At 42.0% G+C, this 26,866-nt stretch overlaps 1 protein-coding gene across 5 annotated transcripts in view; it reads left to right on the forward strand.

Annotated features, from left to right (window-relative positions):
• LOC133620289 (uncharacterized) overlaps positions 1-25,931 on the forward strand; it is a 56,369-nt gene extending 30,438 nt beyond the window's left edge. Inside the window, exons 3-7 of one of the 5 annotated variants that reach the window (XM_061981643.1) lie at positions 3,087-3,336; positions 10,816-10,905; positions 18,513-18,719; positions 18,791-18,970; positions 25,476-25,931. In XM_061981643.1, the coding sequence (XP_061837627.1) occupies positions 3,087-3,336; positions 10,816-10,905; positions 18,513-18,719; positions 18,791-18,970; positions 25,476-25,643 (895 nt within the window). In that variant the 3' untranslated portion in view covers positions 25,644-25,931. The remainder of the gene's footprint in view (positions 1-3,086; positions 3,337-10,815; positions 10,906-18,512; positions 18,720-18,790; positions 18,971-25,475) is intronic. The other 4 variants (XM_061981644.1, XM_061981645.1, XM_061981647.1 and 1 more) reach the window with 4 other exon arrangements.
• Positions 25,932-26,866: the final 935 nt, after the last annotated feature.

A 26,866-nucleotide genomic window follows, 5' to 3' on the forward strand; every position in this document is an offset into this window, starting at 1 on the left:
CACTAATACTTGTTCATATTTATAATAACAATATGACTAATACTTGTTAATATTTATAATAACAATATGAGTAATAGTCATACTGCTGCACTGTGTAAACGAGACAAAAGTAAATGTATGTGTGTCGCACGGTGGTAAACACGCAAGAACAGAAGTATTTTTACAATATGATACTTGATCACAATATCCAGTATTTATGTATGAATATATTTATATACATCTTGTGAGAAGAACACTTTTGCCCAAAATGTATACACTCTAACAAAAAGGATACACATCTTTTGTACGGATAGGGATACTGATATTGTTTTTATTTAACTGGACTTACAGTAGCTCCCTCCCATAATTCTGACCAACGTTCCCTCTAAAGGTGTGCGCCTCTGCAATTGCGCACTGCTCACGCGTCCTCTGCGCACCGCAAATCTATGCCATGCACAAAATCAAATTAAAAGATAAGCGCATAGAAATGTTCAATGTAACTGACGACACGCGGCCACGACAGAGAAAACCGTTTCCGTCATCACTGTTCAATTATTTTAACGTCTGTCGAGACGCTTTAAGGAGGACGTGAATCACTTTATTGAGCAAAACTCTTTATTGTCAGCCATAAACACATGACCAAAACATTGGTAAAAAAGTTTCTATCGAGCAAAACTGGTCATTTACTGCCGTACAAACCAGACCAAAACCAACTTTGTCATCTGTCATATCAACAGCAGCCGCTCGCTCTTTCTCTCGTGCCCCAACACATGCACATATGGCACTTAGCCAGTGATGTGTTTACAGCCACACGAAAAGTTGGACAACTCCAACACCACACATAATGTGTAATTCCAGGTCTTTGCACAATGAGTTACCAATCAAATGTGTGCTTATTCTACTGTCATTTTTTAAGAATCTTTATTTATAAATATTAATCATGAAATGCTGTTAGTATATTAAATAAATACTAATAAAAATATATATTTTACAAACATAGTTACAGGAATGTACACATGATCCAATGCTTGCATCTCATTGTGCAACATGTGAATGTTTTAATATGAACTGAATGCGATATCTGAAAGGGGTACAAATTATTCCCAAAGCAGGACCCCCATACAATACGAGTACACAGCTCATGAAAAACAATATGTTTCGTTAGTGTCATTGTAAGTGGGCCAAAACACTTATATTAGAAAATAATCTCATGGAAATGACTGCTGTCATTTGATTATAATAATAAGACATTTGACTTATTTAGTCAGGTTTGGGACAGGTGTGCTGCAGGTGTGGCCACAGTGTGCACGTCTGACGTCGCTCACATGTGTTACAATGAATATTTAGGGAGTTTTTGCGTTTGCTCACGCACATGAAAAATTAGAGGGAACATTGGTTCAGACCATTACAATCATTGCCTAGATCAGGGGTGTCAAACTCAAATACAGAGTGGGCCAAAATTTAAAACTGAACAAAGCCGCGGGCCAAGGTTGAACAAATGAACCTTTTAATAGGGACCCAAACAAGTTTTGCATTGAATATTGAACAAGCAAGGCTTATATAACTTTATAGTGACATGCAAAATCGAGTTTCAAATAATATTAATAATAATTAAAAAATATCAATGGCATATCAAATACAATTTAAATAAAAATTGAATGCCTCTTTTCTATTTGCAGCCTTCTGAGGAAAAGATTAACATTAACTTTTTCCACAGGCTAATGAATTTGAAAATAAAATAATAATGAATAAAACAACCATTCAGGACTTTAAACTGCTCAGTTTGCAACACACTGATCTAATCTGATGTGCCCAAGCCAGATACCTGCCATCTTTTCTTGGATGCTAGTTCATTAATGTCGGGGCTCAGGCTTTGAGCTGAGGCAACCTTCACTATTGAACGAAGGTGTTCATCAGTCATTATATCTTGTCCACCCGGACCACAGTCTTGGGGGCGTGCCTTAAATGCACTGCCTTTAATGTACTCTACGAGCTATCGTCACGTCCGCTTTTCATCCATTCTAACATCGTTCAGACGCAGTCACAACATATGTGCGGCTTCTGTACGCACCCACGAGTGAATGCAATGCATACTTCATCAACAGCGATACAGGTTACACTGAGGGTGCCAGTATAAAAAACTTTAACTCTGTTAGAAATATACGCCACACTGTGAATCCACACCAAACAAGAATGACAAACACATTTCGGGAGAACATCCGCACCGTAACACAAGATAAACACAACAGAACAAATACCCAGAATCTTTTGCAGCATTAACTCTTCCGGTGACGCTACAAAATACACCCCCGCTACCCCCTACTCTCCCCCCCAACACACACACACCTTGTAGCGTCCCGTAAGAGTTAGTGCTGCAAAGTGTTCTGGGTATTTGTTCTGTTTTGTTTATGTTGTGTTACAATGCGGATGTTCTCCCGAAATGTGTTTGTCATTCTTGTTTGGTGTGGATTCACAGTGTGGCGTATATTTCTAACAGTGTTAAAAAAAAATTATTCGGCTACCCTCAGTGTAACCTGTATCGCTGTTGATGAAGTACGCGTTGCATTCAATTGTGTGTGCGTGCAGAAGCCGCACATGTTATGTAACTGGGCCAGCACTCGTTGGACTGGCTGAAAAGCAGACGTGACGATTTTCGGGAGGGTCGCTGAAGTTTGGAAGACTCCCGGGAGGGTTGGCAAGTATTAGAATTAGCGGTGAATGCGGTGTTACCGCAGAACCGCCACAATATATAATCGGCGGGCCAGCTTTAGTGTTAATTTGATATCGCCCCAATGGCCAAGTGAAATTACACGGCGGGCCAAATTTGGCCCGAGGGCCAGAGTTCGACACCCATGGCCTAGATCTTGCAAAATATGCTGCAATTTATCGATCCTTTTCCATGATTCCATTGGTATGTATTACAAGCAACTCAAACGTTCTGAATATGATTCCACAGAATGAATAAAACAATCTATCCAATACAACATACAGAAATGAGGCCAATAAGATGAAGATGATACCAGTGTGAATGATTATTTAGTATTGGTTGAAGTGCTGAGTACTAAACGTTATTCTCTAACATACCTTTTTCCTCGTCCACCCCCCAGATGCGACTTCTGCAGCAAGCCCTACACCAACTACATGTCCTTACGGAACCACATGCGAATCCACGGTCAGAAGCGCTACATGTGTGACCGCTGTGGGAAAGCCTTCCGCTTGGCACGATACCTGCGCAACCACCAGAGAATCCACGACGACGGGCCCAACCGCTTCGACTGTCCTTCCTGCTCGAAAAGTTACAGGACTATGCTGGAGCTGGCTCAACACCGGTGTAATGTCCAGTCCTCATCCAGCCAGGTGGGTCCGTGTGTCCTAGGTCTCTCTTAGGTCACTCATTGTTGCGAGGCTTTACTGTCCACAACAAAATGAAAAGGTCCAAGTGGCTCTCTGTAGGCCAGGGAGGAGAAGCAGCATTCAATGTGTCTGCCAAGGTGGAATTAGTAGGAATCACACCCTCCAGAAACCTGAAGGTTCCTGGTTCCACCCCAGCGACACCATGTAAAGGAGCCTACCACCACCAATGTATTAGTTGAGACAATGGTGAGGCGGTGCTACATAAATATAACTCTAGCAAAGATAAAGCCACACACCAGTCTGCCAAACTGACCTCCACGTGTCCACTCAGACAGTCCCACTACACTCAGAACATAACGGACTTGTCACTGAGGACTTTCATGACCTCAGATAATATGATAGGTAAGGCTGCACCATTTTTAGAATAACCTAATTGCGATTTTTTTCTTCCCAAAATGACGATTGCATTGGATTTGCGATGTTAATATTTTACACATAAAAGTGCGAAAATAACAGTTTTACCTTTAGACTGTCAATCAAGATATCCTTGTCTCAAAGTGACACATATTAGAACAATATGTCATTACTCTCAAAATGTTTGTCTTTATGCAGACTCCGAGCTTCTGTCTACACCAGGGGTGCCCATTACATCGATCGCAAGCTACCGGTCGATAGCGGAGGGTGTCAGTCGATTGCCACCCAGGCATTAAAAAAATAGACCTAAAAATTAGCTGCCAGATCATTATTAACAAAAAATTACCGACAGGAAGGCGAGAAACACTTTTTATTTCAACAGACTCTCACACCGTACCTGCTGTCAAAACTCTAAAGACCGACGGCACAGTTCCTGTCTTCACAATAAAAGCGCTGCCTGCGCTAACAAAATAAGAGTCTCAGAAAGCTCGCGTGCACAAGCGAGTTGTCTGCCAAGTATTTATTGTAAAGTGTATGAAAAGGAGTATGGAAGCTGGACAAATAATATGGCAATAAGCAACCACTTTTATGTGGTATTGGACAGAAAGGAGGACTTTTTTTCTCTTCCATTTGAAATTGTGGATGTTATCAGTACTACTGTCTGATTCCAATCAATGCAATTCATCAGAATCAGGTATTACACCAACTTATATTCTTGTCTTCTTGAAAGAAAGGAATTAAACATGCTTGTATTATCATTAAACACATTTAACTTGTTAACACCTCTTTCATAAATAAATAAATATAAATTATATATATGTATGAGGTAGATCCCCTCAACTTGGTCAATTGAAAAGTAGCTTGCCTGCAGAAAAGGTGTGGGCACCCCTGGTGTACATCATGCTCTTAAACTGGAGGAATAAAAACTATACGGTGTTTAAAATGTCATCATAATAATAATTAAATTAACCATTGAAAAGGATAAAAACTTTCATTTGCACTGTACTTGGAAGGCAAATTTGTTATCGTAAGTAAATAACAAACAAAAAATAAAATGGAACATTATTTAACCTAAGTAAATATTGACCATCTTTAAGTACATTTTTTCTCAGTTGGAAAAATAAGGTTGGACGTTGCCTTTTTGGGCAGCACGGTGGTAGAGGGGTTAGTGCATCTGCCTCACAATACGAAAGTCCTGAGGAGTCTTGGGTTCAATCCCGGGCTCGGGATCTTTCTGTGTGGAGTTTGCATGTCCTCCCCGTGACTGCGTGGGTTCCCTCCGGGTACTCCAACTTCCTCCCACCTCCAAAAACATGCACCTGGGGATAAGTTGATTGGCAACACTAAATTGGCCCTAGTGTGTGAATGTGAGTGTGAATGTTGTCTGTCTATCTGTGTTGGCCCTGCGATGAGGTGGCGACTTGTCCAGGGTGTACCCCGCCTTCCGCCCGATTGTAGCTGAGATAGGCTCCAGCGCCCCCCGCGACCCCAAAGGGAATAAGCGGTAGAAAATGGATGGATGGGTTGTCTTTTTGTTTATTGCCATTGCGCAATCACGACATTCTCACTCGTTCGTCCGTTTACTTACACTTAGTCTCTGTTTTTACAAAGCCATTAAATTTTAAGCTCTTCTGTTTAGGATTCACCATTAAAGACGTGTTTGGAATAGCAATCGAATCGCTTCCTAAAACAGCTACATTGGTGAAATCCGCAACTGCCACAACACATTCAATTATTGTCGTTCAAATATTATAATACAAACAAAACAATTGTCAAAATGACACCACAGCCGTAATCAAGTTAACATAAGAACAAACTTAACCAATGTGAACATGATGGATTTAAGCATAGAATAAAATAGAACAAACAACTGTAGAAACACACATTTTTACAATGGAGTTCAGGGTGCACATTGTGCCGTCAACCAATTGTGAACGCTGCTTGGAATTCTAACTACAATTATGATGGTCAAGTTGTCTTAAGCCTTCGCATCTTACATTTCCTATTTTATCCGTTGAGTGGATAATTCACAATGAAAGAAAGGTATTGTGCGTTGATACTGCCGCCATCTGCTGTCAGCCACAACAGGAGCAGCTTACTGGAGCTACTAAGCAGCCAGTCCAGAGTGGCTTTAAACATGTCATGTGTGACGAGGGTTACACTTGAATTGCTATTGCGACATACAGTGGACACATTTATAACTGCAGTTTCGTTCATTTAAAAAATGCAGCTAATTTTTATACTTGACAAACTGATCTTGCGGGTTGCGGGCCGTATCAAACCTGTTTTACATCGCTGTTCTAAAGTTTGTCAAGAATATGTTGACTGACAGTCCTTATTTTCACAATTGTATGCATTTAAATGTGTAAAACATACAAATCAAATCGCAATCGTACAGCCCTAATGTTTGTATTAAGGTGTCATATAAGGACTATTACATTGATGATGTTCATTATTTGGTTTACAATTACAGTCATGACTTCTAACTGTACAGACATGGTAGAGAACACCTATACCCATGTAATTGGTATGCCCGAGGGAGGATTTCTCCTTGTGACACTTGAAGGTGGCCTACTTCTTGGGGTTTACCAATGAACCCAAAAAGCAGTGTCTCTGTCAGGACGCTCCAATATGGACATATAATATCATGCCCTTGTTTTGTGAAGATCTAGCATTCTGACAACAATATTGTCTCATTCCTTCCAAAGAACTCACCAACTGTTTGATTCACAAAGTTGGGCATTCCAGCAGACACCTTGTTAATGATATTCTTGATCAAGCGGTAGATTGGACCTTATTTCATATTTCACTGATCATTCTCAGCTGAGCCAATCGTGCCGATCAGATCTGGGTTAAGTCTTGAGCGTTCCCAACAAATAGGTGAAAAACACACGATGGGCATGTCACTAAAAAGGAGATCTACACAAATAAAATAAACAAATAATGTAGTAACTGAAAGAAGTCTATATCTTACAAGTCGTTGTGTTTTCAAATCGGAATGAATGATTCTACGGGGGAAAATGGTTCCAAGGACTGGTTAAGGGCCTAAAATGAGAACCATGTCATACCTATTATCAGTGGAAACGTCTTTGTGCATGCAACTTAATTGAAGTAGAAGAAGACAAAAGACAGGGCGTCTACTGGTTTTGTCATGACTACTGGCTACTTTTTGACTATCTGGTATGTGCAACTCAAAGTTTTGTCTACGGAATTAAGATGTGGAGCCTGGCTCGGCCACCGCTGTCTTTTTGATTCGCTTCTTTGTTGCCCTCATTGTCTAGATGTGACATTTGCTCAATCGAACGCAGTTCCCTGATCTAACCCGTGGTAAATGCACACTAGAAGTGCAAAGGGGGCCAGCTTTATGTGGCCCCTATCAACTGTTCCTAGGCAAACAAACATGAGACTATTTGATAAAAAGACTGAAGATGATTGCAGGAAACAAAGGTTTATACTGTAGAAATGTATTTGGCTTTTGTCTGCATGCCTTTTGTTTTTCTCTCTGCAGTCTTCAATTTGTTTTTGATGGGAGAAATGTCCGTCCAGCGTTGTAGGGCTGGGCGATATGACCCCCCAAAAATATCACGATTCATTTTTTTCATACCATCTGATCTAGATTAATATTGGAGAAAAAACAATAAGCAAAACAAAGATGTTATTATTTTAACACTGCTGTTCAAACCATAGTATTGTGTTGATTTGTCTTTAACTTAGTGTCAAGCGATGTCAAACAGTGCTTTGTGTAAGACGCTGTAGGTTGTCGTGATTTAGGGATGCAGATGAACGAGGTAGCAGCGTGAAGTAAAAAGGGGTATTTATTAATTAAAGAAGCAGAAACAAAAGGCGAGAGCAGAAGGGAAGTGCTCTAAATGGCCGGACTCTGACAGACACAAAACAAAATGCTGGAACACAGCAAAAAACACTTACTATGAAATGTGGAGCAGACGGCATCCACAAAGTAGAGCGCAGCATGAAAAAGGATTGTCTGTAGTCACCAGTGAATAGAGAATCGATAACAATGTATCGACAACCAAGGTAGAAAAAGGATCGACTTAAATAGTCTTAATTGCAAACAGAAAACAGGTAAGGGGAAATGCTCTAAGACAGAAGTGAAGCAGCCACGGGGAAACACCAACAAAGCCAGAAGAGCCGCCAAAATAAAAGCACAGGACAGGAACTAACACAAAATACCAAAGAACACTAACAAAACCCAACATAAAGGAGGTGTAACCTGCCGTGACACTTAGCGGTATTTAAGACGAGGCATCGGCCCTCGTGTCGACAACCGGCAACTGGTGACCATACTGTCCACAGTAGTTGTCACATGGCTTTTGGGTGGCAAGTTACTGTCAAATGTGCTTTGAAAGCAAGCTGGATTTTGGTGCGGAAGATCAACCGTGGATCAAGTTACTCTCCTGACTCAAGAAATTAAGGACAGCTTCTCAGCCAAGAATAAAACAGGTGCTGTGTTTGTTGATCTAACAGCAGCTTACGATACCGTTTGGCACCGTAGCCTTACCTGCAAGCTTTTGCGCCTATTGCCAGACAGGCACATGGTCTCTTTGATCATGGAACTCGTCCAAAACCGCAGTTTCACCCTTACCACTGGTGATGGCTCAAAAAGCAGGTTGCGAGGTCTGAGAAATGGCGTCCCTCAGGGATCAGTCCTGGCTCCCCTCTTATTCAACATCTACACATATGATCTGCCAGTAACATCTGCCAAAAAGTTTGCATATGCAGACGACTTGGCAATTATACATCGTGCAAAAAACTGGCAGGAGTTAGAGGGGTCTCATACCCAGGACTTGGCGACCTTATCCACTTATCTCCAGTAATGGAAGTTGAAGCTCAGTGTAACCAAAACGGTGACGGCAGCCTTCCACCTTTACAACAGGGAGGCACAACGTGAGCTTAACATCACTCTTGATGGACGTCCTCTACCCTTTTCTGCCAAACCAACACATCTTGGCATTAAGTTGGACAGGGCACTCACGTTTCGCCGACACCTGGAGTCACTGCGCAAAAAGCTAACGACACGCCTTGGGCTTTTGAGACGACTGGCTGAATCTAGCTGGGGTGCTGATGGTGTTACACTTCGTACAGCCACCCTTGCATTGGTCCACTCTGCCACTGAGTCCTGCACACCTGCTTGGTGTCGTAGTGCTCACACTCGTCTCATAGATAAGCTGACTAACGACGCTTTGCGTTTAGTGACTGGATGCCTGCGTCCCACACCAAAAGACAATCTTTCCATCTTAGCAGGTATTCAACCATCTGAGCTTCGTCGCAAGAAAGCCACACTGTCTCTAGCACGCCGAGCACTGGAGCCTGGACACCTTCTTCATGACCGGCTTCTGTCTCCTCCTCTTAGAGGACACCGTCAGCTTAAATCGAGACGCCCATTTGTCCCTGCTGTATTGGAATTGCTAAATGACTTTAACCAGTCAAACGGCAGTGGAAGAAACTGGGCGGACTACAAATGGAACATGGAATGGCGAGAAAACTCTTCAAGACTCCATGATTACATCCCTGAGGCCAGTACATCACCAGCGGGAATATGCTTTCCCAGACCTGCTTGGCTTAATTGCCTTTGTACTGGCGTCGGCAAATGGGGTTTTGAGAGGACTGGCTGAATCTAGCTGGGGTGCTGACGGTGTTACACTTCGTACAGCCACCCTTGCATTGGTCCACTCTGCCACTGAGTCCTGCACACCTGCTTGGTGTCGTAGTGCTCACACTCGTCTCATAGATAAGCTGACTAACGACGCTTTGCGTTTAGTGACTGGATGCCTGCGTCCCACACCAAAAGACAATCTTTCCATCTTAGCAGGTATTCAACCATCTGAGCTTCGTCGCAAGAAATCTACACTGTCTCTAGCACGCCGAGCACTGGAGCCTGGACACCTTCTTCATGACCGGCTTCTGTCTCCTCCTCTTAGAGGACACCGTCAGCTTAAATCGAGACGCCCATTTGTCCCTGCTGTATTGGAATTGCTAAATGACTTTAACCAGTCAAACGGCAGTGGAAGAAACTGGGCGGACTACAAATGGAACATGGAATGGCGAGAAAACTCTTCAAGACTCCATGATTACATCCCTGAGGCCAGTACATCACCAGCGGGAATATGCTTTCCCAGACCTGCTTGGCTTAATCGCCTTTGTACTGCCGTCGGCAAATGGGGTATGGATTCATCCGCGGCATGTGAATGTGGTGCAAAGGAGCAGACTGCAGACCACATCATAACATCCTGTCCCATATACCGCCATCCTAATGATAATCGTGGTCTGGCAGCTGTGGATGAGAGCTTGGTCAGTTGGCTGTTAAACACCTGCCCATCTGTATAGTGGTTACACCTCTAATCAACATCATTATCCAAACGAAGAAGAAGCATATCACTTGACAGGTCAAGTCATTTGGGTGGGAGCTGAAATTAGTTCTGTAGTTTGTCCGCACACGAGTGTTTGGAGGTCAAAGTGTCCATAACCCAGAGGCGGGCGGAGAGCTGGCCTGAGAAGGGTGCAGGGCTTTTGGCTAAAGTTCTGGCCCCTGGCTGACCTGGATCCATGGAGGTCAGTGTCTGTGAAGTAAATAGGATCTCCCTCCACAAACGTTCCGTCTCCCCACAATGACAGCGTTTCAGTCACGTTACGTCAACTTTAATAGTAGATACCGTTTTTATCAGCCAATTCCATTAAAGCGTAAATAATAGGGCCCTAAATAACTCCAAATTAATAGCTAATATAAATTTTTTCTGCATGTTTCGCTCCAAGTTGAGTCATTCTGCTCGTATCTATGACTCTGTTTACTTCTAGCGGAAGTGCAGCAGGAAAAAGCCGAGCATGATTGGCTGCTGTAACGGACACTTCTGCCATATCTAATCACTGTGATCAATCTTAGATCGATCAGGGTCATCGGTCATACCATCGCCCAGCCCTCGTCCAGAGATGTGGTTGAGTAAGCAGTAGCATTGTTAGTGGTTAGAAGTCTGGTGGAGTTCCCCACAAGTATTGTAATCCACATTTATATGTGTCTTGTGTGTCTGTGTGTGCCTTGGCTTGGTTCATAAGAACCGATTCAACTGCCCGTCCTGCTTAAAGAGCTACAGAACCATGCTGGACCTGGCCCAGCATCGCTGCAGCGCGGCGCCCAAAAAACAGGTTGGTGTGAGTGAGTCGGAATGTGTGTTTGTGTGAGAGGAAGTCTACTGGACTGTGATTCATTTGAACCAAGGGTTCTGATTTACAACCAATATACCAGTAATACCCTCTCTGTATTTAGGGCCCGAACAGCAAAAAGCTGTAAAGGCGCTTGAAATGGTTTATTTTTTCGGTTATTATTATTCTCCCACTTTGATCGCATTTTTGAGAGCCTTAACCAACTTTTCATGTGTGAGCAAACACAGAAACTCCCTGAGCACACCTATCTCAAACCTGACTTAATAACACGTTAAATGTTTTATTACAATCAGTGATGATTTGGCCCATTTTCACTCGAAATAACAAAAAAATCTTGTTTTTAATGAGCGATGTACTTGTATGTGTATTGTATGTCTGGGTGGGTGTCCTGCTTTGGAAAGAATGTGTACCCCTTTCAGACGTGACATTTAGTTCCCCTTAAAACCTTCACATGTTGCACAATGAGCTGTAAATGTGATAAAGTGTACCGTACATCCTTTTAACTTTGTCTGTAAAATATATCTTTTGATGTGCATTTCTGTACTCTAGTAACATAATTTCATGATTAATATCCATAAATGAACATTCTTAATAAATGACAGTAGAGTAATAAGCACACATCTGATTGAGGAATTATAGTGTTACAACCCGGCATTTACACTCTACGTGGTAATGGAGTTGTCCCACTTTTTATGTGGCCATAAACGCAGTTGTCGGTGCGGTTAAAGCCAAATATAAACAGTTTAGCTCAATAAAGTGATGGATGGAAGTCTGCTTGTTGTCACCTGTCACAGAGGTTCATTGCAAAATCCTACAGAGCAAATAGTTACCGGTTTATTTTGTTAAAGATTCGGGTTGGATTATATTTTGTGCACACCATAGATTAGTGTTAGCAGTGCACAATTGCTCAGGCGCGCATCTAAGAGGGAACGTTGGACTGAACATGCACAAAAACTCACCAATTTTTGCAAGCTTGTCCGGTCCGGCAAAAAGTCTGATATTTTAGGAGTCCTGAACTAAAAAAAATGTCTCTCTCGCACCACCTTTAAAAATAGGAAAAAAATTGCCCTAAATTTATGTATCGTCACTAAAATATCTGTAGGCGTCTATAATGACAAGACGCACGTCAATGTCTCTAAAACTCATATTTGAAAACACACAGGAAGTCGGCCATCTTGGTTTCCGTCAGGCAGAGGTTATACTTGAACAAACTCTTAGGGGTTCTGACCAAATGAGATTGGGATCAGATGACAGACACTACGCAGAAGGGCAATAATAAATTGCCGTATGCCTTAAGATGTGGGCGTGGCATGATGCCAAACTTTGATCCGATGGTTCGCCACATGTTCAACATTTATAGCCGTGTTCTACAAATTTCGATCTTAGTCAGAATTGGTACGAATGATGATGATGACACTCGAAGTGCGGGATGGGTCAGTACCTATTGGTACCGGATCTTCTTCCTAACTAAAATAGGCAAATAGGCTTCAAGGTTTGAGTTTATTTGGAACATGCATGTATACAACATGATACATCACAATTTCCAGTTTCTCTATTCAACATGTTCGAAAAACAGAGCAGTTGTTATCACTTCCTGTACTCAATGTATTCACAATATTCTCCATAAGTAATAACATTAAAATAAATATTTAGTGAAGTAAGTTATATTTCACATGGTTAGATAAATAAGATTATGTAGAAAATGAATGGATGGATGAAATAAATTCAGAATATTTATCTTATCTAAAATGATTGGAAGGAGCTGACTACATGCTTGCCAGGTGACTCAGGTGAACTCCCAAGTTGCACCGGGGGTGCGATGGCCCTCTCAACACTTTGATACGGCTTTTGTTTTCGATTGAACCTGTGGTCTTGTTTTGTTCTTTGTCGGCTAATTGGTGTCTTTCACAACTCACGATTCAATTAAAATCCAATCCTTGGGATGATGAGCGATTCGAACCAATTCTTGCAACATATTATTTGGTAAATAAATGCTAACGGAACCTTTTCAAAACAGGTAATAGGTTGTAAATCTCTTTAGCTGTGGTCTTTTTAAAAATCGATTCTTGAACATTTATTAATAGATTCACAATCATAAGAATTGCGATTTGGATGTTACGTGATTTTTCAAGCACTCCCACTAATTAGTGTGTTTATTTATAAGGTCGAAAAAAACCTGGGATGTCAAATCTAATAAATCCAAATGTCATTTTAGTTTTATTGGTCAAAACCTTTTTGGTGGACCAAAGATTTCATTTGTTTGAAATACATCCGTAAACATGAATTCCAAACATGGTCATAATAAGGATGTTCTGTTATATTCTAGAAAGAGATGTGTAGTATACAGTTTTGCTTATTTTGGTTTGCCTTTCACTGACAGAAACATTTCCGTGGGTTTGCCAAACCTAACCATGTTGTGTCTCTTGTCATCATTTTAATGTGGACGTTCATGTTACCAAAACAAAGCAATGTCTAACATGAACGGAATTGGTTGGTGGAGTGAACTGAACACGACGTCACACAGTGTCTTTAAGAAAGTAAACATAGCTTCCGATTTCAAGGACTTTGTGCAAGCGCAGTTGAATTTTCTTCAGTTTAAGAGCATGATTGTTTATTGTGTACGTCCTAGTCAGTTCCATACATAATATACATGCATATCTCCAGAGAACAGTCTTGTGCTCAATGGCAATATTATTATTTAAAAAAGAAAAGAAAATTAAATTAAATTCAACACATCTCAAAAGGGTCATGGGAAGAAGTATAAACGTTTTTACATAGTTAACTTGGACTAACATCCAGTTTCCTCTGAACCACATTTTATGACATTCATCTGGATCTACATACTGTAACTCAATTTGCCCAGAACAAGGTGCTTACAATAACTCAATACCGTATTTTTCGGAGTATAAGTCGCACCGGCCGAAAATGCATAATAAAGAAGGAAAAAAACATATATAAGTCGCACTGGAGTATATGTCGCATTTTTGGGGGAAATTTATTTGATAAAACCCAACACCAAGAGTAGACATTTGAAAGGCAATTTAAAATAAATAAAGAATAGTGAACAACAGGTTGAATAAGTGTACGTTATATGACTCATAAATAACCAACTGAGAACGTGCCTGGTATGTTAACGTAACATATTATGGTAAGAGTCATTCAAATAACTATAACATATAGAACATGCTATACGTTTACCAAACAATCTGTCACTCCTAATCACTAAATCCGATGAAATCTTATACGTCTAGTCTCTTACGTGAATGAGCTAAATAATATTATTTGATATTTTACGGTAGAAAATGGATGGATGGATATTTTACGGTAATGTGTTAATAATTTCACACACAAGTCGCTCCTGAGTATAAGTCGCACCCCGGCCAAACTATGGAAAAAACTGCGACTTATAGTAGGAAAAATACGGTATATGTTTGTTTGTTTGTTTATTATTTATTCGGTCAGTGGTCAACAAAATCAACAAACAGTTTTACATCCACGAGTTCATAAATTGACAATTTTCCAGACCGAAAGGGTTTAGGCTGAAGTTGAGCACTTATTTCGCCTAACCCTATAAACAATCTCAAATACAAGATGTATTTGAGATTGAAACCATTAGACATCTGACTGTGATGTTGAGCTTCATAGAAATGTGAAATTTCCTTTACACAACATACTATAAATACACCTTATACACAGCATAAACGCTGTTCAAATATATACACAGTAAAGACATGTGAAATATCCCTGTACACGTGTTGGTTAAACATTTGTACTCTGAGGTTGTGCCCCACATCTTTCTATGAACACACTTTGAATATTTGCTGGCAATTGATAACTTTTTGCTTTAAACATGATAAGCCCTGTCAAATATTCCACTAAATCAAGAAATGTTAACAGTTTTAACCTTAAAATTTAGCTATCTGTGTGCTCCTTGAACCCCGCATTATGGATCATGCTATGTTTTTGTAAGATTGTTAAGGGATGTATGTTGGCTTTATAATTGTTTCCCCCAAACGTCTGCACAGTAATTTAAGGATAATGAGTGAATCGTATAGTTTTCCATCTAGCTCTTGTCTTGCTTTTGCCAGCACTCCAATATTTCTTGATCATTTCATATTTTTCATCAATTATTACACCGAGGAATTTACTTTGCCCAACTCGCTCAATGTTCATCTCTTCAATCATGATTTGTATTTGTGTATTTATCTTCCTATTTCCAAATATAATTATATTTATTGGACCTAAATTTTGAGACGATTTGTTCCTTTTGAACAATGATTGCCTTTTCTTCATTTCTGAAGTGATTGTATCAATAACTCTATTCAAGTTACTGTCAGAAAAAAATATATTTGTATCATCTGCGAATAAGACCAACTTTGAGCATTTTGAGACATTACGCAGATCATTAATATATAAAATGAAAAACTTGGGACCCAAAACTGATCCCTGCGGAACACTATATGCAACATGGGTGTTGTTGATAAACGGCTTTGGCTTTGCATAGTAGAGTAGAACTTAGTAGTAGAACTTGTACTTACAGATGTAGCGACCCAAAGGACAAGATCACGGGTACAAGCGGACGAAATGAGTTTCCTCCCCCAAGTGGCGGGGTTCTTCAGTAGAGATAGGATGAGAAGCTCTGTCATCTGGGAGGAGCTCAAGGTAAAGCCGCTGCTCCTCCACATCGAGAGGAGCCAGATGAAGTGGTTTGGGCATCTCGTCAGGATACCACCCTAAAGCCTCCCCAGGGAGGTGTTTAGGGCATGTCCGACCGATAGGAGGCCACAGGGAAGACCCAGGACACGTTGGGAAGACTATGTCTCTCGGCTGGCCTGGGAACGCCTCAAGATCCCCCGGGAGGAGCTGGACAAAAGTGGCTGGGGAGAGGGAAGTCTGGGCTTCTCTGCTTAGGCTGCTGCCCGGCGACCCGACCTCGGATAAGCGGAAGAAAATGGATGGATGGATGGATGTTCTGCAGGGATCAGTTTTCTCAAACAACTTATTTTGTGTAGGGGACTAAAAAGGAAGAGAGTAAGGAATGTTTGTGGGGTTTTTACTTAAACGTCTGTTCTGAGAAGTTTGTTGTCTGCTGATTGGTTCACCACGACCGTGTAGTTTAGCAAAGAACTGTGACGTTGGTCACCTTCCGATGACAAATGGGTGAGATGAACGTGACACGAGCGTCCAGACTGCAGTCTGAAACATCTCAGATTCATGAGCACTTCTGAAAGAGGCTATGGTTGGGTTTGAAAAACAGAATTGTTCTGGTGACACTGACAGGAAGAAAAGACATATGAGCAAACTCATCGGAATTGACTTGCTTTGTGTAGGGGTCAGTTTGGATAAGTCAACCAAAAATGCATTTATATCATTCCAATCACAAGTGCCTCTCAAACGTACAATAACATGCCCTGATCCAAGGACAAACTCCACAGACCCGAACTGGGGGAAAAGAAGGAACCTTGAGAAGGGAGCGCTGACGTAGGGACTGCCCTTCCAGATGTCAGAGGGTATAATTGTTGCATTTTCCTTTATTTCCTACGTTAAGAAACTTAAAACCTTGAGAAGGTAGCACAGACGTAGGGACTGCCCTTCCAGATGTCAGGGGGTATACTTGTTGCATTTTCTTTTATTTTCTACGTTAGAACAAAGAGAGCACAGTCTGCCAAGTCAAGTTCCTGGGGTGTTAAATATACTTGGCCTATAAGGCGGATCCTTTGAAGTGTTCAATACAATCCATTGAGAAGCCAACAGATAGTCATGGGAGTGGTCTTCTTCCCGGCTCACAACTCAGTCTGCTAGCACCTCATCCCAGCTGGTATCGCTCCAGACACGAACCGTGGTGGAGAGCGGGCACAGAGCAGAAACATAGCAGATCAGCCAGTCTAAAAGCTAGATCAGTGCTTCTCAAACGTTTCTCACCAAGTAGAACCTCAGCAAACACTTGGCTCTCCAAAGAAATCATGCCTCTCATCTGGATATTAGGGGGATGTAGCCATTGGTCTAGAAGTTGTTTGTCTGTAACATTCAAATTTTCAAACACACACAACTGAAGACAGTGTCTGCAGGGAGACTTCTCCTCGTTAACCCTTCGTGTGCATCATGATTACTTCTTCATGTGGACATCCCATCAGTCTTTATCCCAGTGAGTGCAGACATTGTACAGTAAGCTGACGTTTTATCGCGTTTCTATATCTTGTTTAGCACTTAGCAATACTGCTACATGATGCTTAGTGTTTGACTGAAGCTGAATCTGTTTAGCTCACTTGTAGATCATCAAAAACAGACGTTTATGGATCATCATTTGTCCCAAAGTAGTCTTTGTTGTCTCATCAAGTCTCATCAAGCCATACCGATGGATGAGAACATCCCTGAATTGGTCCTTTACCGATGGATGGAAACATCCCTGAATTGGTCCTTTACCGATGGATGGGAACATTCCTGAATTAATCCGATACCGATGGATGGGAACATCCCTGAATTGGTCCGATATCGATGGATGGGAACATCCTTGAATTGGTCCGATACCGATGGATGGGAACATCCCTGAATTGGTCCGATACTGATGGATTGGAACATCCCTGAATTGGTCCGATACTGATGGATGGGAACATCCCTGAATTGGTCCGATACCGATGGATGGTAACATCCCTGAATTGGTCCGATACCGATGGATGGTAACATCCCTGAATCGATCCAATACCGATGGATGGGAACATCCCTTAATTGGTCCGATGGATGGGAATATCCCTGAATCGGTCCGATACGATGGATGGGAACATCCCTGAATCGGTCCGATGCCGGTGGATGGGAACATCCCTGAATCGGTCCGATGCCGATGGATGGGAACATCCTTGAATTAGTCCGATACCGATGGATGGTAACATCCCTGAATTGGTCCGATACCGATGGATGGTAACATCCCTGAATCGATCCAATACCGATGGATGGGAACATCCCTTAATTGGTCCGATGGATGGGAATATCCCTGAATCGGTCCGATACGATGGATGGGAACATCCCTGAATCGGTCCGATGCCGGTGGATGGGAACATCCCTGAATCGGTCCGATGCCGATGGATGGGAACATCCTTGAATTAGTCCGATGCCGATTGATGGGAACATCCTTGAATTGGTCCGATACCGATGGGTGGGAACATCCTTGAATTGGTCCGATACCGATGGATGAGAACATCCCTGAATATTCCACCAAGTCATGCAAGAAGTTTCCTTCCTGAAATGTGCTCCTCTGATGTGTCCTATCCTCCTTCTGTGATGTCGGCAGCCCGAACACCAGGACACGTTCTCTCTGTCCCAAAGTCGTCTTTGTTGTCTCTCATCAAGTCTGCTTGATTAGCATTGTTGTTGATGGGGGAGGGATTTGTGGTGGCTTCCTGATTATCTCTCAAAATGGGAGATTGGTACTATTTTCATCACATCTATTTATTAGCAAACTCTCTGTCTTTATATGATTATATGTTAATAGTTTCAATATGGAGGCAACTTGTTTTTCCACTCTGCTGCTACTTGAAGGTCATTTGAACTATACTGAGAGTTATTCTCATGAGTCCATTTTCCGTCTGTTTCAGTCTACCAGCCGGCGTTCAAATTTCGCTGCCAATCCTCGCCGACAGCAGCAGCAGCAGAACAATGCTTCGTCCATGATGCAGCACGGAGGACACAGTCAACAGGAAGCTCTGCCCTCCCACTGCGTATCTCCCATGTCTCAAGGAGGCCAGAGTGGTGGCCTGGCCAGTCAGTCTGTACCTGACCACCAGGTAGGGAGGATATACCAGGTTTGTTTCTTTCCCCGCAGCTCTTTTCCACCGACCGGGGCCGTCTCCACTAACGCTCTTTGTGCCCGCAGGTCCGTCCTAGCTCTGTGTCGTCCCAGAGCAGCCAGCAAAACATGAGGAGCTCCTCCTCCTCCAAACACATCTCCTCTTCCAGCACTACATCCTCTTCCTCCTACTCTCTTCTCCAGCCCCTGGTTCCTGAGGTAAAGGAGATGAGCTTGGGATACACTAGGCTGAGCGCCAATCCAATGGTAGGAGAGAACCGTCCGTTAGAAGCTTTCTCCTTGTCTGCCTACTAACACCAGGAGAAACGTTCTAAAAGACAGGAACGTTAGCAGATGATAGAGCCCTTTGTTCCCATGACCATGTCTGGGTCTTGTGCTGCGTGCCAAGGCATGTCGGACAACACATGTGTCCAAAGTGCGGCACCAGCTACATCTGTAAAGGCCCGCTTTGTAAAATTAGTATTTGAAAAATTTTAAAAACAAAGAGGTGAAATGTAACAAGAAAACCACTCTTTCATAACCAAAAGTTGCCATGAGGGCTGATTTTTTTCTCTTTAAAACTGTCATCGCCCAAAATACTTCACATTTGAATATTCCACTTTGTAATATTTTGGGGAAACTTTTTCATATTTTGGGTGTTTGCCATAGAAAAACTAAGTTTTCTTTGACAAAAAGGGCATAAAACAAACACAATGACAAAAAAATAAAAACGTACTATGCTATATACCCTACTATACCCTACTGTACCCTACTAATTATTATCATCTATATCATGTAAATCTAATTATCATATATATTATGTAAATCTACTACCGTATTTTTTGGATTATAAATCGCAGTTTTTTTCATTGTTTGATTTATACTCCAGAGCGATTTATGTGTGAAATTATTAACACATTACCGTAAAATATCAAATAATATTATTTATCTCATTCCCGTAAGAGACGAGGCGAATGTCAGCAATCGTCACACACACGTCAACCAATAAAAATTTGGCGGGTCATGGCAGAAGTGCATTGTGCGTCATGGCAGAAGTGCATTGTGGGTCATGGGATGCTACCTGCTACTACGTCCGTAGCTATAAAAATGGATCATTTCAACATTGGCGGTAACTTATAAAAACTGAGAAGGGCTGAACAAAAATGGCACCGAAAAGGAAATCATACACTGCAGATTACAAGCTGGACGTAGTGAAATATGCAGCAGAAAACGGCAAAAGGAAGCGGCGCATACCTTTTTGGAGTTGGCAGAGTTGTTTAGAAGCGACACCGAGGAAGAAGATTTCATGGGATTTAGTGATTAGGAGTGACAGATTGTTTGGTAAACGTATAGCATGTTCTATATGTTATAGTTATTTGAATGACTCTTACCATAATATGTTACGTTAACATACTAGGCACGTTCTCAGTTGGTTATTTATGCATCATATAACATACACTTATTCAGCCTGTTGTTCACTATTCTTTATTTATTTTAAATTGCCTTTCAAATTTCTATTCTTGGTGTTGGATTTTATCAAATAAATTTCCTCCAAAAATGCGATTTATACTCCAGTGCGACGTATATGTTTTTTTCCTTCTTCATTATGCATTTTCGGCCGGTGCGATTTATACTCCGGAGTGACTTATAATCCAAAAAGTACGGTATATGTTATCATATATATCATGTAAATCTACTATACATGATCATATATATCATGTACATCTATTATATTTGATCATATATATCATGTAAATCTAATTATCATATATATATCATGTAAATATACTGTATATTATCATATATATCATGTAAATATACTATATATTGTCATGTATATCATGTAAATATACTATATTTGATCATATATATCATGTAAAGCTACTATATATTATCATATATATATCATGTAAATCTACTATATATTATCATATATATCATGTAAATATACTATACATTGTCACATATATCATGTAAATATACTATATATTATCATATATATAATGTAAAACTACAATATATTATCATATATATAATGTAAAACTAATATATATTATCATATATATCATGTAAAGCTACTATATTCTATCATATATATCATGTAAAGCTACTATATATTTTCATATCATGTAAAGCTACTAAGTACCATATATATCATGTAAATCTACTATATATTATCATGTAAAGCTACTATATATTATATATATCATGTAAATCTACTATATTTTATCATATATATCATGTAAAGCTACTATATATTATCATATGTATTATGTAAAGCTACTATAATCATATATATCATGTAAATCTATTATATATTATCATGTAAAGCTACTATATATTATATACATCATGTAAATCTACTGTTTTATCATATATATCATGTAAAGCTACTATAATCATATATATCATGTAAAGCTACTATATATTATCATATATATCGTGTAAATCTACTATATATTATCATATATATCATGTAAATCTACTACTGTATATATTATCATATACATCATGTAAATCTAATTATCATATATATTATGTAAATCTACTATATGTTATCATATATATCATGTAAATCTACTATACATGATCATATATATCATATTATATTTTATCAGGTGGTTCGGGCATCTTGTGCGGATGCCTCACGAGTGTCTCCCTAGGGAGGTCCTCGTTGCACGTCCCACTGGGAGGAGACCCCGGGGCAGGCCAAAGACCAGATGGGGGGATTACATCTCCTCTCTGGCCTAGGAACGCTTCGGGATCCCCCAGGAGGAAGTTGCTAATGTTGCTCTGGAGAGGGAAGTCTGGGGGTCTCTGCTGGAGCTGTTGTTCCCGCAACCCGATTCCGGATAAGCGGTTGAAGATGGATGGATGGACATACATTCATACATATATATATATATTTATATATATATATATGTATATGTATATGTATGTCTGTATATATATATATATGTATAGATATAAATGTGTATGTGTATGTATGTATTAGAGATGCGCGGATAGGCAATTATTTCATCCGCAACCGCATCAGAAAGTCGTCAACCATCCGCAATCCACCCGATCTAACATTTGATCAGAACTGCATCCGCCCGCCATCCGCCCGCACCCGCCCGTTGTTATATATCTAATATAGACGATGCAAGGCATTAGTGAGGTTATAAAGCTTTTGCCTGTTAAAGAAAGGAGACTGATCCAACGCAGCACAGACATTCGCGTGCCACGTTGTCACGACCCAGACGCACACCAGTGCGCAATCATATGGGAGCCGCGCTGAGCGCACCTCCAAGCGCGTCTCGCTGCCGGCGACGGCCGGGTATATGGGCCCGACGCTCCAGCGCCATCCATTTTCAGGGCTAGTTGATTCGGCAGGTGGGTTGTTACACACTCCTTAGCGGGTTCCAACTTCCATGGCCACCGTCCTGCTGTCTATATCAACCAGGGTGAGCCCCACCCCTTTCGTGGGCGCACTGCGCGCGGAGTGACCCCTGTTACGCGCCCCCGGCCACGGGGGTGGCGGGCAGGTAAGCTGCTTACCTGCTGCGCGTGACGCCAGCCGCGGCGAAGGCGGACGAGGCGGGGTGTCGGTGCGGTGGGCGCGGTAGTGACCCTGGACGTGCGTCGGGCCCTTCTCGCGGATCGCCTCAGCTACGGCTCCCGGTGGGGTCCTCTCGGGGGAAGGGGCCTCGGTCCCGGACCCCGGCGAGGCGTCGGGGGCCTTCTCCGCTCCGTAAAAGTGTCCATCTCTTTTTTTTTTTTTTCTTCTGTTGTGGCATATGCAGCAGGTGCCTGCTCGTTTTTCGTATGTGGGTAACAACATTTAACTATGTATATATTGTAATGTTCCCAGGAACGTAGGCTCATAGACTTATTCGTTTGTCTCGTATTTATTGTAATAAGATGCAATGTAACCACACAACAGCTCCAATGTGCGTCTCCCCTCTTTCCCGGCAAAACTCGAACTAACACTTCCTGTCAACAACGTCACTTCCCTAACTTGCCCGGAAGTCCCGCCCCCCAGCCAAAGCCATTGGCTAACACCCCGTAGCTAGCCGCTACATCATATTTCCGAATTGGTTTAACTGCCACCCGCCTGAATCTATTTAAAATCTAATTTTTTTTAATTTCAATCGCCCGACCCGACCCGCTGATGAAATCTAATTTTTTTAAATTTCATCCGCCCGATTCGCGGATAATCCGCGGACTCCGCGGTTGTGCCCGCAAACCGCGCATCTCTAGTATGTATGTATATACATCTATGTACACACACACACAGTCGTGGTCAAAAGTGTACATACACATGTACCGGTAAAGAACATAATGTCATGGCTTCCTTGAGTTTGCAATCATTTCTACAACTCTTGTTTTTTTGTGACAGAGTGATTGGAGCACATACTTGTTGGTCACAAAAAACATTCATGAAGTTTGCATCTTTTATGAATTTATTATGGGTCTACTGAAAATGTGACCAAATCTGCTGGGTCAAAAGTATACATACAGCAATGTTAATATTTGCTTACATGTCCCTTGGCAAGTTTCACTGCAATAAGGCGCTTTTGGTAGCCATCCTCAAGCTTCTGGCAGCTTCTGGTTGAATTTTTGACCACACCTCTTAACAAAATTGGAGCAGTTCAGCTAAATATGTTGGTTTTCTGACATGGACTTGTTTCTTCAGCATTGTCCACACGTAAGTCAGGACTTTGGGAAGGCCATTCTAAAACCTTAATTCTAGCCCGATTTAGCCATTCCTTTACCACTTTTGACGTGTGTTTGGGGTCATTGTCCTATTGGAACACCCAACTGCGCCCAAGACCCAACCTCCGGTCTGATGATTTTAGCTTGTCCTGAAGAATTTGGATGTAATCCTCCTTTTTCATTGTCCCATTTACTCTCTGTAAAGCACCAGTTTCATTGGCAGCAAAACAGGCCCAGAGCAGAATACTACCGCCACCATGCGTGACACTAGGAATGGTGTTCCTGGGATTAAAGGCCTCACCTTTTCTCCTCCAAACATATTGCTGGGTATTGTGGCCAAACAGCTCAATTTGTGTTTCATCTGACATCACATGTACAAATATAAGACCTTCTGGAGGAAAGTTCTGTGACCCAGCAGATTTGGTCACATTTTCAGTAGACTCATAATAAATTCATAATAGAACCAAACTTCATGAATGTTTTTTGTGACCAACAAGTATGTGCTCCAATCACTCTATCACAAGAAAAATAAGAGTTGTACAAATTATTGCAAACTCAAGACAGCCATGACATTATGTTCTTTACAATTGTATGTAAACTTTTGACCACGACTGTATGTAAAGCTACTGGAGGCGTTGACGAACCCCCAGTGTATCGTACCTGAATTGGTCTAAAACCGATGGATGGGAACATCCCTGAAACGGTCCGATACCGATGGATTGTGACATCCCTGAATCGGTCCGATACCGATGGATGGGAACAGCCCTGAATCGGTCCGATACCGATGGATGGAAACATCCCTGAATCGGTCCGATACCGATAGATGGGAACATCCCTGAATCGGTCCGATACCGATGGATAGTAACATCCCTAAATCGGTCCGATACCGATGGATGGGAACATCCCTGAATCGGTCCGATACGGATGGATGGGAACATCCCTGAATTGGTCCGATACCGATGGATGGGAACATCCCTGAATTGGTCCGATACCGATGGATGGGAGCATCCCTGAATCGGTCCGATACCGATGGATGGAAACATCCCTGAATCGGTCCGATACCGATGGATGGAAACATCCCTGAATCGGTCCGATACCGATGGATAGTAACATCCCTAAATCGGTCCGATACCGATGGATGGGAACATCCCTGAATTGGTCCAATACCAATGGATGGGAACATCCTTGAATCGGTCCGATACCGATGGATGGGAACATCCCTGAATCGGTCCGATATCGATGGATGGGAACATCCCTGAATCGGTCCGATACCGATGGATGGGAACATCCCTGAGGCGGTCCGATACGGATGGATGAGAACATCCCTGACTCGGTCCGATACGGATGGATGAGAACATCCCTAAATCGGTCCGATGCCGATGGATGGGAACATCCCTGAATCGGTCCGATACCGATGGATGGGAACATCCCTGAATCGGTCCGATACCGATGGATGGGAACATCCCTGAATTGGTCCGATACGATACAATGGATGGGAACATCCCTGAATTGGTTTGATACCGATACCGATGGATAGGAACATCCCTGAATCGGTCCGATACCGATGGATGGGAACATCCCTGAATCGGTCCGATACCGATGGATGGGAACATCCCTGAATCGGTCCGATACCGATGGATGGGAACATCCCTGAATTGGTCCGATACCGATGGATGGGAACATCCCTGAATCGGTCCGATACCGATGGATGGGAACATCCCTGAATCTGTCCGATACAGATGGATGGGAACATCCCTGAATTGGTTTGATACCGATACCGATGGATGGGAACATCCCTGAATCGGTCCGATACCGATGGATGAGAACATCCCTGAATCGGTCCGATACCGATGGATGGGAACATCCCTGAATCGGTCCGATACCGATGGATGAGAACATCCCTGAATCGGTCCGATACCGATGGATGGGAACATCCCTGAATCTGTCCGATACAGATGGATAGGAACATCCCTGAATATTCCACCAAGTCCTGCAAGAAGTTTCCTTCCTGAAATGTGCTCCTCTGACTTGTGCTCTCCTCCTCCTCCTCCTTTTTCTTCTGTGGTGTCTGCAGCCCAAACACCAGGACACGTTCTCTCTGGCTCCTCAGCGGCCGCTCACCACCATCAACCCCATCGCCCACTCCCTCCATGCCAACGGAGCGCCCGCCCTCAAGCCTTCGCCCGTGCCACGTAGCATCCAGTCCATGCCCTGGGAGCAGCGCTCGCTCTACAATCAATAAGGGCGACCCTCCTCCTCCTGGCATCCTCACTCCTCCTGGCAGGACGTGGACGTGGACGTGGACGTGGACGCCCTCGTGAGTCCTGCTCCTTCTGGACCTTGTATGTGGGAGGGGATGTGCAAACATTCACAACTAGTTGACATTACTGAGTAGTTCACTCTTTTGTGTGTTGCCTTACCTTCATGTATGATCCACACCTTCATGTCCTTTCATAACCCAAAATATATCCTCACCCTCCTTTTGGATGACATGACCTGCTTTTTGAATAAATGTTGACTAGACCTTCAAGTCCCACATGAAGTGGTTAACTCCTCTCCTTGCGCTTTCTCAGGTAAACTTCTAGTCAGCAGCCCAAAGGAGCATCGTGCACATCAGCCAACTTCTTATTAGCAGCCATGTGATTTTTTCCCCCCCTATAGTCGGAAATCCGTCTTTTTTATCTCTGTAAAAATATTTTTAAAATGATTTTCCGTTTTTCTTAATTTTTTTCCGACCTACAATGTGTTAAAATCTTGATCCGTCTCTTTGCCATACCTGCCAACAACTACGGTTTTCCCATAATGAGTACGGTTTATGATAAAAACTACGGATTTCCATTAAAAATGACTTAAAAATGGAAGCTACGTAATGAAGCTACTCCACAGGCAGGGGACAAAATATACAGTAACATCAATGATGATTGGTTGGTTTACGTATAAGAACATCCGTGATTGGTTGGCTGGTTTACTATGATGAGTCATTATTGGTTAAGATTAGGGCAAAACATTATGGACAGGCCAATTTAGAGGCAAGATAGGGCGGGTCATGGAACCAGGAAGGGAAATCTTTTTTTATTTTTTTATATACCTTTATTTATAAAGTTCAACATTTAAAAACAAACATATGAACAAGGACAATTAAAACAACTACAAAAACAGTGCAATACAGCGCCAGGGTGTTGTTGATTCAATAAAGTAATTATAGTAGAATGTAAAATATATATACTGTATTTTCCGGACCATAGGGCGCACCGGATTATAAGGCGCACTGCCGATGAGCGGGTCTATTTTTGATGTTTTTTCAAATATAAAGCGCACCGGATTATAGGGCGCATTAAAGGGGTCATTTTTTTTTCTTTTTCTAAATGTGAAAGACTTCCTTGTGGTCTACATAACATGTGATGGTGGTTCTTTGGTCAAAATGTTGCATACATGATGTTTTACAGATCATCTTCAAGCCGCTTT

This window comes from Nerophis lumbriciformis, linkage group LG24 (assembly GCF_033978685.3).
Source record: "Nerophis lumbriciformis linkage group LG24, RoL_Nlum_v2.1, whole genome shotgun sequence".
NCBI classification, from domain to species: domain Eukaryota; kingdom Metazoa; phylum Chordata; class Actinopteri; order Syngnathiformes; family Syngnathidae; genus Nerophis; species Nerophis lumbriciformis.